The sequence below is a fragment of the Corylus avellana genome, chromosome ca1 (assembly GCF_901000735.1).
Source record: "Corylus avellana chromosome ca1, CavTom2PMs-1.0".
In the NCBI taxonomy this organism is placed as follows: domain Eukaryota; kingdom Viridiplantae; phylum Streptophyta; class Magnoliopsida; order Fagales; family Betulaceae; genus Corylus; species Corylus avellana.
Window position 1 is genome coordinate 44,468,427 of NC_081541.1, and position 13,752 is coordinate 44,482,178.

Genomic DNA, 13,752 nt, shown 5'->3' on the forward strand with positions numbered 1-13,752 from the left:
GTGTTTTTTAATGCATTGAAAAAAACTGTAGATACCCAATATTTTATTAAATTATAAACAAATCATTTTCTCTCCTCTCTTCTTCACATGTTTTCATATAAGGAAAAATACGAAAATTTACTGTAAAATATTTTTTTATAGAAAATCAAAAAGTAGGTTTATTCCTTAAATTAAGGAAAAATGGTTGAAAAGCTGCTAGTGCTCTAAGGCCCTCTTGCCCTTGCAAGTATTTGAGCAACCCGAGGCATACTTTGTAGAAGAAAATGGTTTATGTAGAAGAAAAGTGTAAATAATTTTACGTGCATCTTGTGAATGTTATTTATTTGGTCAACTAAAAACATTTTCAGATTGACCAGTATTTTTATTTTGTGCCAAATACCCAAAAATAGGAAAAGCCCTTTCTAAAAAATGTTTTACACCAACACAAACAAAAATGATAATAACAAAGAAATACCGCAATGGAAAGGATAATGTATTTATTGGCTCGAATGCAACAGAGAAGCATGCAGAACAAAAGCCAAATTTACCTGCTATGAAGAACTGAAATAATTTCATTAACCCATACGATCATCCATATGTTGTCTTTAACATAAGACTGTCCACAATTAACTCAATTCTCAGTATAACAAAAGTTGTCAAAAAAAAAAAAAAAAAAGACCAAAAATTACAACGAAGAACAACCCAAAATTAAGGACAGGAAGCAGTCCAATCGAGCAATAAGTACATTGAAACAATTTTTTTGATGGCCAGACCCGATATAGGTTACTTGCAAATTTTTTTTAATTTTTTTAATTTTTTTTTAAATGTCACTAGAGTCCGTTGGTCCCAAAAAGACCAAGTACACTGCGATGCTTAAGTTAGCATAATGTTTAAAGAATCTTTTTTAAATAAGGCAACGTTTTTGAGAGAAGACCAAAAATCCAGTTTTACTAGGAGCTATGTTACCTTTTATATTGTTTTCTGCAACTGCTGTATGTGGGAGATGTCCCACTCTTTCAGCCTCATCAAAACTATTTTTTAATTATTTTGGTAAGGCAATCTAACAAAAGTAGTTTAAATTTCCACTTTTCAGAATCACTACTTTAACAAAAAAAAAAAAAAAATAGTAAAGTGAATGGTACTTATCAAATATAAAAAAAATACTATTCACTCATCTAATGATTAAACAACTCATTTCTTTCTATTCTTTTTTGCTTTTAGTTTCTCTCTCTTTTTTTCTAAGAATAAACAAATATTTGAAAAATAATATTTAAATTGAATAGTAAAAGTGGATTGTTAAAATAGTGAGGCTGCTGTGGATGCTCTAAAAATGTGAGTTGTTAAAATAACCAAAAGCGCACTTTTTGTTATTTTGGTGAGTAAAATTTGGTGAGACTGCTAGGAATGCTCTTAGTTTTTGGGTTTTACTTCCCGTTCGAAGTAATGGGTGGTTATCTCGTGCAATTATTTTTCATGTAATTGTCTATTTGAGTGGGAACCATAGTAAATTATATCCCTAACAAAGTCATACCAAAGATATACAATAGTACAATCCAAAATTGCTTTGTCAATGCTCCTGAAGAAAAATCACTAACAAAAAAGCAAGATATTTTTTTTCAACCCTGGAGTGTTATGACTAAAACCCAAGAATTACTGGAGTGCTAGAAACAAAGTTGCTTTATCTTTCTCAGTTCTCACCTAATTTCTTGCCTAACAAGAGCATCTTCATGCTTGTGATATGATTCCTACCTAATATAAGTTGGCATGAATGTTAATATGTATGCATCAAATTGAAGGTCTAATTGTTGAAGTTAAAACTACAAAATGAATGATCCAGGTTTTCTACAAAATGATTTGTACCACAAGTAGAAAGGACATACTGTAATCACAGAAACATATATGATAAAAAAGTACTCACAGAGCAACCTACCTCCTAAGAGGCCAAGAATCATCAGTGCTATAAAGATCCCAAACTTCTCAAGTTTGGCAAGCAAGGCTGTTCTACAAAAGTTTTGAAATTTTTATGTCATGAGATTTTAAATGTGTGATAAAGCAACTTCAATATTTTAACCGCATCAGCCAAAGAGCACTTTCAACAGCTTCTTTTAGATTTTCTTTAAATTTCAGAAATCAAACTACTTTTCAGCCATTTTCAAATACTCTACAATAACTTTCCTTAACCTTTTCTTTGTACCATTTAAATAATCTTTCAAATCAATGCTAGTGGAGACAAAAAACCTTTTTTGTAATAAAATAAGGATAAGGGGAGGTAAAGTACTTCCCTAAATTTTGGGTAACACAATAGCTTTCCCTTGGTTTAGGGATAGGAAAGGGAATTTGTTGTAGATAGGTTTTAGAGAATTTTTCCTACATTTAGAGAAGGAAATGAGGTTTAGGACTCTGCCGATAGTGCTCTAAGGCAAAACAGGATATTTGGAACAATTATCACACATGTTGGCCAACTTCAATCTTAATTGTTGTAAAAGCAGATTTTTGCATGACTGAATTGGTAGACGGGTTCACCTGCAAGACAAGAAAACGACTACCGGAGGGGCACTGGCCAGAGGCCAGCTAGGAGACTCTGATGATTAAGTTAATAGAGCATTCATAGAGAAAAAAGTAGAATCAAGAGAGTTTAGGGAGAAATGGAGTCTGGTATCCTTCCTTTATCTTAATCTCATTGTTTAACTTCCTTTATCTTCTAGACTTTTTAGCTTTCTAATGAGTAGGCCTTTAGGTGGCAATTGGGCCCAAGTTTATTTGTGGTATCACCAGCTGTGAAAGACATATGAGGCTAAGGCCCAATATCAAAGCCCCCTCCTTGCTTCTGGTACGCTGATATTGCATAGAAACGAGCATTCATTAATAACAACAAATGAAGGTTACACCAAAATGTATGTAGTCTCCTTAGAAATATTCAGATATATCATTATATTTAGAATATTGAAAGAAAGCTGACAGCAGAATGCTTGACAGTGACAATGAAGCACAACAACAGCAAAGGAGGAAAACAGAGCTCAACCTTTCCTTCAATTTTAAGATAAAGAAAATTCCTTTGTTTTGCACATTCTCTTTCAAATAAAAATAATCAAAAGAACTGGTATCTACAAGCCTATGATCAACTGAGATTATCCAAACCATTACTGATGACTCCACTCAAGAAATGAGAAGGCATAATATCTAAGAAACCTCTAAAATCAACAAAATAAACCTATTTAACTGAGTAATAGCATGAAGAAGTCTCTTCAACAGAACCTTTTCAACTCATTTGGAAAGAATATTGGAAGATAATATAACTGACACAGTTGAACATCCCAATACTCCCTTGATGAATGACAAGCAACATATATAGGTGAAGAATACTTGGAACTTTTTTTTTAAAAAAAAAACATGCAAAGAAACTTCCCCTGCCACTTGCCCTTATTTCAAACTATTTTCTGACAATACCTCAATTATTTTTCTTGGGAGGGGGAATGGGGCGAGAAAATAGTCTGAATGATTTTTTGTTTTGGTAAATATTTTATTCGACTCAAAAAGAAAGAAGAAAAAAAGCAGAAGAAAACGCTTAGGATAAAGAAAGGAAGAACCTTATTGTAACTGAATTACATTCAAAATTATAGTCAAATTCAAAAGACAATCAAACTCTACCTACACTTGAGACTAGTTCAACTCGGCTGCACTTTATCCATTGCATGAAGGATCTGTTTGTTGACCTGAGATCTTATCCGAAGACTTCAAATGGGTGCAAATAAAAGCATCAGAACCACAGGCTAGATAGTAGGCACCCTGCAATTTATTACCACAAACCATGAGCCACTTTAACAAGTTTCATGCAGTAGCCACAAAAAATCCTATGCTCCCACTGATTACCTTTTCCCGCATAGCAGCTATCAGAAGAAAACACGTTGAATGGTAATTCAGATTTGGCAGTTGGCACTACACAACAAGTTCAACAGGTCATCACAAGAAGTTTTATATAGGGAAAGCAATTAGACACGGATAAAACTAAGAGAAATGTTAGAAAAATGCATGTACCTATGTGGAGATTCTTGCAAGAGTTTTAGCTCATTCAATCAATTCATCATCCATGATTATTAGGTGGACATGAGCAATCTTGCGCCATTCTTTTCCTTTTTTCTTCTGACATTGTTTCTTTACCAAAGGACAATTGTTGATCAGTAAAACAGAAACAGAGGCAGCCAAGCCCTCTTCTGGCATGTACTTGAGCATAGGGCAGTTATAGATCCGCAATTCTTCAAGAGAGGTGAGCTCTTGAAGCACCTTATCCAAAGATTTCATATTTGGAAAATTCATTATTTGAAGAGCAGTCAGATTGGTGGGCAGCAATCCCACCTCTGGAAAGGACTCTACATCTCCCCTTTCACCACAAATAAACAAATTTTTAAGAAATGGGAGCTTTTGCAAACCCCATCCCATTCGTCCAGCAACGAGGTTGTCACAATCGGTGATGGACATCGATTTCAGATTACAAGGCAAACCCCCCTCAGGAAAAGACTCAACTTCTGCACAATCGACTATTTGCAATTCCTCAAGAGATGGAAGGAGTCCGTGCATGTTATCAGGCAGTGACCTCAAACGACCACAATTCCAGACCCAAAGCAATGTAAGTTTGGAGGCATGAAATCCTCCTTCTGGAAAAGATACAAAATAAGGGCAATCTATGATTCGTATGTGCAAGATCATTAAATCAAGACCAAGTTGGTCTGAAATTGTAAGAGATTCCAGATTCCCACACCTAAAGATATAGATATCACAAAGGTTTGGGAATAAGTCCAATGGGAAGGACCTGAAAGAATCATAAATATTTTCCAAGTGCAATTTTTTAAGTGATGAAAAGATCCCATGCATTGGAAGCTCTTGAAAAGAAACAAGTGAGGTACAGTTAGAGATTTCTAACTCTTGAAGAGAACAGTTGGACTCCATCATTCCCATGGCTAGGGAATCTAGTGCATCAAATCCTCCAACTTTGAGAACCTGTATTTTAGCTGGCAAATTCTTTAACAGGTCCTCACCACATGTTAGATTCAATTGACATAGAGCAGGATCCCTTGGGAGTTCAGGATCCCTTGGGAGTGAAGCCCCTAGCAACGGACATTCCCTGATCTCAAGTTTAGCTAAAGAAGGACAATGGATGGGTAATCTTCCTGTTAGCTTAGGGCAGTTATCAATATAAAGCTCTTGAAGATGAGGAAAAGCTCTATTTTCATTTTCAGCCCCCAAAGAAAACCATTGCTCCCACTTCAACGCCTGCTCAAACCTTAGAACTTTCAGGGCTCTGAATGGCTTCATTGAAGAATTGTTGCCATAAAACTCACGACCCACTATAACAACTTCATCAAAGTGAATAATAGAAAGGTCTTGCAACAAGGGTAGCTGCCCAAGTGGTGGCAAGCTGAGGCAATATTTACAGCCGTATAGATGAAGAGATGCTATATTAGAGAATGAATGATGCCCTACCCAATCTGGAAAACTGTTACCACTATAATATTTGATTGTAAGACTTTCTAAATTTGAATGAGGCTGGAGACTGTCAAGTATACATCTTTGACTTTTTAAAGCAACATTATCATCTTTCCATTCCAACACCAAATCCTTAATGTGTTTCTTCTCCTTCAAGCATGCATCCAAAGCATCCGTAGAAGAGACAACATTTTGAAGATTCATAATAGCAAGCTTTCCTCGAAGATTTGTAAGTTTTTTCAACTCTCCTATGCAGGACCCACTAGTTTTGCCGATGATAAATGTAGTCAATGTACGAAGATATTTTAATCTGCCCAATTGTATCGGCATCTCCATTATGCCAGTTCCAGTAATATCAAGATGCCGTAGATTAATGAGTTTACGCATCTCCCTTGGCAATCCAACAAGATTGCTACAACATGATAACTTGAGTGTTTGCAAATTGATCAGCTGACAAATGGAATCAGGCAACCTTCTAACCGAGGTGAAAGAAAGGTCCAAATAGCGTAACTGTTTAATTTTACCAATTGAATTAGGCAAGTTAGTCACATTCTCATAGTGAGACAAAGAGAGTATCCGTAAACATCTTAGATTTGACAATAAATCATGTGGTACTTTTTTAGTCAAATTGTTGTCCATGATGGAAAATTCTAATGGCAAGAAAGTGCGCAACCGCTTAGCCTTGTTAAGAGCCTTAAACTTCTCAAAGTCATCAAATCTTGTTCTAAAATACGACAGGTGACGAGTCTTGTTCACAATTTTTTGAGAACAGTTAGCCTCCAACCTAAAGACAAACTGCCCAAAAACAGATTTTGCTACATCATTGACAAGATCATGCATTACAAAACATGATTTTCCATCACTTGATTGTTGAAACAATGATCTTGATACAAGATCAAGAAAGTAATCATTACCAACTTCTTCCATTGTTTTGTTTTTGAGTTCTTGCAATAACCCTTCAGCCATCCACAGCAAGACTACTTGATCCTTTTCAAAAGTGTGATTCTTTGGGAATATTGAACAATAAGCAAAGCATCCCTTTAGATGTGAGGGTAAATATTTGTAACTTAATCTTAAAGCAGGAAGTATGTTTGTCGTGTCAATTGCTAAATCCCAAATTTCACTCTTTAGTATCTTATCCCATTCACCAACATCTAGTTTCGACCTCAAGAGAGCTCCAATTGTTTTGGTTGCTAAAGGTAGGCCTTGGCACCTTTCCACAATTTGTCTACCTATTACCTCTAGCTCTGGTCGGGCATCAAGGTTACCATCGTGAAATGCATATTTTGCAAATAGCGACCAACAATCTTTTTCTGTTAACTTGTTTAGATGACAAGGTAGAGTAGTCCGCATGGCTAATGCAACATTGTCATCGCGTGTTGTTACAATAACCCTACATCCTTGTGCCCCAGATTTAAAGGGTCTACTTAAAAGCTCCCAATCAGCATAATTCCTATTCCAAACATCATCTAAAACAAGTAGGAACTTTTTCCCCATCAACTTCCCCTTTAGTCTAACTTGAAGCAGATTCAGATCCTTAATATCACAATTTGACGAAGTTACTGCCTCTAGAATTGTTTTCGTTACCCTGAACACGTCAAATTCCTGTGAAACACACACCCATGCCTTCAGGTCAAAATGCTCATTCACCCTCTGGTCCTTGTATACAAGCTGAGCAAGGGTGGTCTTCCCAATTCCCCCCATACCCACTATGCCAATCACACTCATCGCACCAGCGATTGCATCGTCCGAGAGCAACAAGTTAACTACTTTCTCCTTATCATCATCCCTACCAAAAATACCAGATTCTTCAACCAAACAAGTGGAGGGCAATCTTTCTGAAGATTTCCCTCCAACACCTGGTCTTAGACCTAAGACATCCTTTTGCTTTGCTAGATATTCCAATCTGTCAAGTACCTCTTCCATCTTCGGTTTCATCTCCTTGAAAAAAGGATTAAAATAAGCAGAGACAGAGTTTCGTACCTTTATTGCAGTGGTTTCAAATTCAGCAGCCAACTCGCGTGTCCGGATTTCTGTATCAATCTCATCCAAGATGTCCTCTGCATCATACAGAGCATCTTTCAGCTCATCAAGCCACTCTTTCACAGCAGGCTTCATGAGTTCCTTGTCCTCCGCGTCCTCGACCACCGATTTCGCAGACAGCAATGCTATCTTCAGCTTTCTTAAGGGCCCATCGGCGAGTTTTCGTCCCCGAAAGAAGTCAAGCACCTCCTGATTCATTTTTTTTAATAAAACATCGAAGACAACAGAGAGAAGCCCTTCTCCCACATCTGCCATTGTTGTCTTCTTTGCAACGGGAAAAATTCAATTGAAATAAAATAGACGATCGTACACAGCAGAGCATAATCAGATTGCAACCAATATTTAGCCTTTATATCGAAGAACTGGTTCTTTTCCTTTTTCAATTTTTATTTATTTATTTATTTTTTTTTTGGTGCCGGTGGTTTTCAATTTTCAAAGTTAAAGCGCGGCACTTTTTCTAAAAAGCGGCGAAAGCTTCAAAAAGCCCGTTTAATGCGGCTTTTTTTTTTATAGAAAATTTCTAACACAAACACCTTTTTTTCCTTAGAAGCCCGTTTAAAACGGCGTTTAAAATAGTGTTTTTGCCATAAACTATTTTAAACGTAGAAAATTGGGAGTTCATGTACACGTCGTTTTTCAGAAGTTAAGTTGGAAGAAACGTAGAAAATTGTCCAAATGTTCAAGAAACAATTATTTCACACTCGCCGTGTTTCTTTTTTTTTTTTTTTTTGGGCGAGTTTTGATGTTAAGGGTTCATTTGGAATTGAAGTGCGTTTTTAAAACAATAATATGTGTTTTTAAATTAAATCGCAATTTTTGAATGTTTGAGATTACAATTTAAAATCAGGAACAATAAAGGGTATTTTTAAATATACACGATTTTAAAGATTAACTTGTAATTTTATTAAACGTTTAACTATGTTTTTAAGAATCTTATTTTTAAATCGTACAATTTAAAAACACAAATCCAGACAAGCTCTTAAAGAAATTGCCCAAATCACAACACACACAAAAGAAAGAATGGATAGGTGACTATTTGGTAGCCAAACCAGTTTCTTTTGCCATTGAAGTGGTTTGTCTTGCTCCCTTTTTATATAGTTATTGGAATCGGCTGAGCCACTGACCAAAGAGGTGGTTTGGAGCTGAAGAATAGTTCGATCATTACCAATCCGCCCTTTAAGGTGAGGTTCAGCCACTCCAATTTGAACTACAAGTGAACTTGTTTTTTCTTAGTTCCCTTTAAGGTGGTTTAGTCACTCCAATTTGAACTACAAGTGAACTTGTTTTTTCTTAGTTCCCTTTAAGGTGGTTCAGTCACTCCAATTTGAACTGCAAATGAACTTCTCTTTCTCTTGAACTAGGAAAGGACAACATTGCTGAAATTACAGTACCATACTCCCTTGCAAATCCATCGATGGTGGCAAAATAACAATTCCAAGGCTGGTAAAGACAATCAATAATCCTTTAAGCATGGCTGTTCTAACATTTGCACTTACAAAAGCAGATACAAATGTGAAGAATCTTCTTCTCTTTTTAGAAAAATGCATACAGCAAATATGAATTTTCTTAATAACATCAATATAGACAAGAAAAATCCCAATAACAAGCAGAAGGAATGCTCACCTTTCCTATCAACCCAAGCCATGCAATCATACTCATATTTTCACCATATGTACAGTGAAGAATTGAATGTTGTGTATAAAGGAGTAATTAAAAGAAATTTATATGAAACAAAATCACAAACAAGATCTAGCTTACAAGCTATGGATTGTTCAGAAGTAACTAGACTGAATCTGCAGGAGCTCCAGCTGTGCCAATAATTTTGCAACTGTTGGTTTTAATCTGAGATCACCATTCTGGGCTACATCAATAAGCACTACCTGAGCAGATTCCCCATACTGCACTCTGTATTCGTCAACCCTTAAAATCCTCTCTAATATCCATAGTGCTTTCTCCTGAGCCTTTACATTCCCTGATTCTAAAACTTTTATTGTGGCTTGAATGCCTGCCGTTTTGGCAACGCAATTGCTTCCATTCTCCCAAATTTCATCTTCCAAGAGAGTTGAAAGGGCACTGAGAACGGCTTCATCTGCTTGCCTATCTTTTCCTTCCAATATTTGGACCAGTGGGGAAATAGCACCTGCCTTGACCAAGCAAAATGTGCTGTTAACATAGCAGTAGCCATCATGAACTTCACAATATGCATCTGCAGAAAGAGGAACACACGACCACATCGACTTTCTCGAATTTCTAGACTTTCTAAGTGACAGTGTATTCTGTGATAACTGAGCTAGTGGGGTTGCTGCTCTACACTTTGCAACTGGTGACTCGCTCGAGAGCAATTTCGAAAGCAAAGGAATCACCCCATGTTCTGCTGAGAGAAGCTGTAATTTCTTATCAGAAGGATTTGTGAATCTAATCAATACACCTGCAACACTCTCTACTAACCAGCATGTTGTGGGTGTTGAAGTTGCAATGCTTGAACTGGTAATGGAGATCAATATTGGAAGCAAATTTTCCCTCTTAGGTATATCTGTTGCTTTCCTATCACTAATGGGGAGATTGCTAAGTAAGCCAACTGCTGCAGCTTTTTCGTCCTCAGATGTTGATGATGAGGCAATATTGACAATGCAACTAATATTGGTTTCTCCTAGCTGTTCAGTTAACTCTTCTGGTAAATCTTTGGAGAGAGTGTAAATAAAATTCAAGGCACCACTCCTGATTTTTTAGTTATTTTCCTTGAGAAAGGGAAGGATAAGCTGAATTGCACCATTTTCCTTCATTTTTCTTCTAACTTTGGCTGCACTTGAATGGGCGGCAATGTTGTTGAGTGCTTGTAAGAGATGACACTGAATTACTGGACTGGAAAGATTCAAAAGTGAGAGCATCTGCTGAGCTATATCTTGGTTAAAAAGAATAGATTCTGACTGAGCAATCCTTGCAAGAATAGCCGATGCTGGTTTCCGAAGAGTCATGAGCACAGAAGTCACAGAAAAAAAGGAGCTGAAGCAGAGGCACCACTATGCCCGAACTAATCAAGCGTTGAATGTTTTCTGTCACGATTGACAAATTTTGCAACGCACTTAAAGCTGATAATTTAGATTCCAGCTTCCCTGCATTAAACATCTTCACAAGGGGTTCAACTGCCCCATCTTCTCCAAGGGCAGCTCTAAACTAATCGATCTGTGAGCTCCATCCTTGATAGTGCAGTTGCCATGAGAATCTTACTCATGTCAGAACCTGAAAATACATCACATATGGTTTAATCAGAGAGATTCAACTTTTTGTAATTTGCTGCGTAGGAGAAGCAACAAATTTATCAACAAACGTTTTCATAATTAAGATACTACGGTTTGGGAACTAAAAACACCGGCTTGCTTGTTTGTCTTAAAAGGCGAACACATACTTGTCTATAAAAATGGCATATAAAGCATATAGTCATACTGCAATGTATTCAAATACATTCACTACACACACAAGTACTTAAATCCAGATCCTCTTCAGTCTTCCCACCAACGGTATCACCAGAATTTGACAATTTCAGACTCATGCAAAGTGCAGAATATTTTGCAACAGTTTCTCTTCTCTTTGTTTTCTTGTGTTTTTTTTGGGGGTAATGGTTATGATCCTTAAGAAATGCACATCTAAACCCAACTGTGATGATGCTTTTACTTCCATGTTGAGAAGGGTCAAAACTATACAAATAGAATAGCACATTCAAGCACGCAAAAAAAAAGGGGGGGGGCATCGTGATCACCTTCCTTTAGGTACTGCACTATTGGCTTGAAGTAACCGGCTTCTGCCATATGAAGTGCATTCAGAGTATTGCTTGAAAGAGTATTTAACAACTTACCTGCATTTCGAGAAGCAACAGGGTCATCCCCATTTAGCATCGCAACGAACATAACAATACACCCTTGAATTCTACCCATCCGCCGCCTAACCGCTATGAGATCTGAGAGATCTAGCAACAGCCCCACAGCTTCCCTCCTCTCTTCCACATCCCTTGTCAAAGACTTCACCAGCAATGACAAGTACCCAGCATCCACCATCTTCTCCTGTAGACTTCAATTAATAAGATACATGCCAGGCATGCAGTTTTTGTATTCCGATCAAAAAGTTCAAGGAAATAAAAAAAACCAGTAGTTTCACATGTACTATACCTTGTTCTCAGCATTCTTCCAAGCCATTCTTCTTAGTACTTGAATTATAGCTAACCTATTGTATGGCTTGCTTGAACCTAAACGATTAAACAGAATTGGAATAACCCCTTCGTCATTAATCAATTCATTACTAACCTTTTGTTAAAGTATATAAAAAATATAAAGAGAAAAAGCAAAGAAGAAAAATATAGATTAAGGTCGTTCGGCTTATGGCCTAAATCCACAGGTCAAAGCCTTTTCTTGGCTACATCTTTCTTTCACTTGATTGAAATTGTACAATAAAATGGCCTATTTATAGTTGAATGAGGCCAAGAATACAGTAAGTACATAATCAATATGTAACCTATGAGAATTAGAAAAGTTACATAACCAATATGTAACTTATGAGAATTGGGAGAGTTATATAATCAATATGTAACTTATGAGAATCATGAGAGTTACATAATAAATATATAACATATGAGAATTATGAGAGAAAATAATACATTAATTTAATTCAAAACAACTATTTTACCTTCAAATGTCTCAATACGCCCCTACAAACCCAACGGTAGATCACGTACGTTGAGGTTTGGTCTTGAACATCAAAGGGGCTAAAAAATGGCTACTATGGCCTATATTAGAACATCGGCTAATATAACCGAAACTATGACCGAAACTTGAACTTCGGCAACTCTAACCAGCATTGGCTACTATGGCCAGAACATGAACATCGGCTTCTTTGGCCGACAACGGCGATTATGGATGGGACTTGAACATCGGCGATTGTTTTACCGGTATATAAAATACTATTATAAATGTCACTTGTAACAGAATTGAGAATCCATAAAAAGACAAGATCATTGTATCTTTATCATTGAGGAAGATCATTAGGTGAAATTGGCTTCATCAAGATGCTATCCACAAAACCCAATTTGTTTTTGGCATATAAAGCCATAGCGATAGCACGAATCCAAGTGTGATAATTATCTCTGGACATAAGAGTTGCAACAAGCACCATTGTTGGACTATCTGAGTGATGAACATAATGAGGATCATTGAGTGACCCATGCGAATCATTGCTCTTAAAAGAAATCGCTTTAGATGATGTTTCAGCCATTGCAAAATGAGTAAATGAATAAAAATGGCTAAGGAAAAATTGAGTTTAGAAAAATCATTGCCTGAGGCTCTGATACCATGTTAAAGTATATAAAAAATATAAAGAAAAAAAGCAAAGAAAAAAAATATAGATTAAGGTGGTTCGGCTTATGGCCTACATCCACACGTCAAAGTCTTTTCTTGGCTACGTCTTTCTTTCACTTGATTGAAATTGTACAATAAAATAATCTATTTATAGTTGAATGAGGCCAAGAATACAATAAGTACATAATCAATATATAACCTATAAGAATTAGAAAAGTTACATAACCAATATGTAACTTATGAGAATTAGGAGAGTTACATAATCAATATGTAACTTATGAGAATCATGAGAGTTACATAATAAATATGTAACATATGAGAATTATGAGAAAAAATAATACATTAATTTAATTCAAAACAACTATTTTTACCTTCAAATGTCTCAATACCTTTTGGCTTCCAATCAACTCATTCAATCCCCAAAGTGCAAATTTAAATTCTTCATCGTTACCCTACTTAAGCTGCAACACAACATCATCAATATCAAGGCTAATTCTCCCCTCCACTATTTCCCCCACCCCTTTCAACTCACTAGAAAATTCCGATCCCCGGCTCGAAGTTGGACTCGAATTCAAACTAAACCTCACATTCATCAACTCTTTATGCAAATCTCCAGTGATTTGTTTAAAAGATGTAGACACGTCAAGACTAGCAAGGAGCAAAAGGCCTAGCGACCGCCCAAGATCATGAGATGTTTCCTCAACATGGGACCACCCCCAACCGGATCCGGATCCCCTGAAATCCTCAGGGAATTCCAGATTCTGAATTTTGGGGTTCTGGCCATCCATTTTAATCCAAAGGCCAGGATCCCGCCACGTGTCCCACTAAATTAAAAAACCTTTAAAATAATAAAATAATATTTAAAATTAAAAAAGTAATTATAAAAGAAAATAATAAAATTTTA

At 36.3% G+C, this 13,752-nt stretch overlaps 1 protein-coding gene and 1 pseudogene across 1 annotated transcript; both read right to left on the reverse strand.

Moving 5' to 3' along the window:
- Window positions 1-3,464: 3,464 nt before the first annotated feature.
- On the reverse strand, window positions 3,465-7,837 carry LOC132175118 (putative disease resistance RPP13-like protein 1). The gene is made up of 3 exons (XM_059586954.1): window positions 4,015-7,837; window positions 3,850-3,915; window positions 3,465-3,765 (listed from the first exon to the last, which is right to left on the reverse strand). Exon 1 carries the CDS (start codon window positions 7,756-7,758, stop codon window positions 4,045-4,047), a length of 3,714 nt encoding a protein of 1,237 aa, XP_059442937.1. The 5' UTR covers window positions 7,759-7,837; the 3' UTR covers window positions 3,465-3,765; window positions 3,850-3,915; window positions 4,015-4,044.
- A 1,372-nt stretch (window positions 7,838-9,209) lies between these two features.
- The window catches only part of LOC132166441 (U-box domain-containing protein 44-like), a 40,300-nt pseudogene continuing 35,757 nt past the window's right edge, over window positions 9,210-13,752 (reverse strand).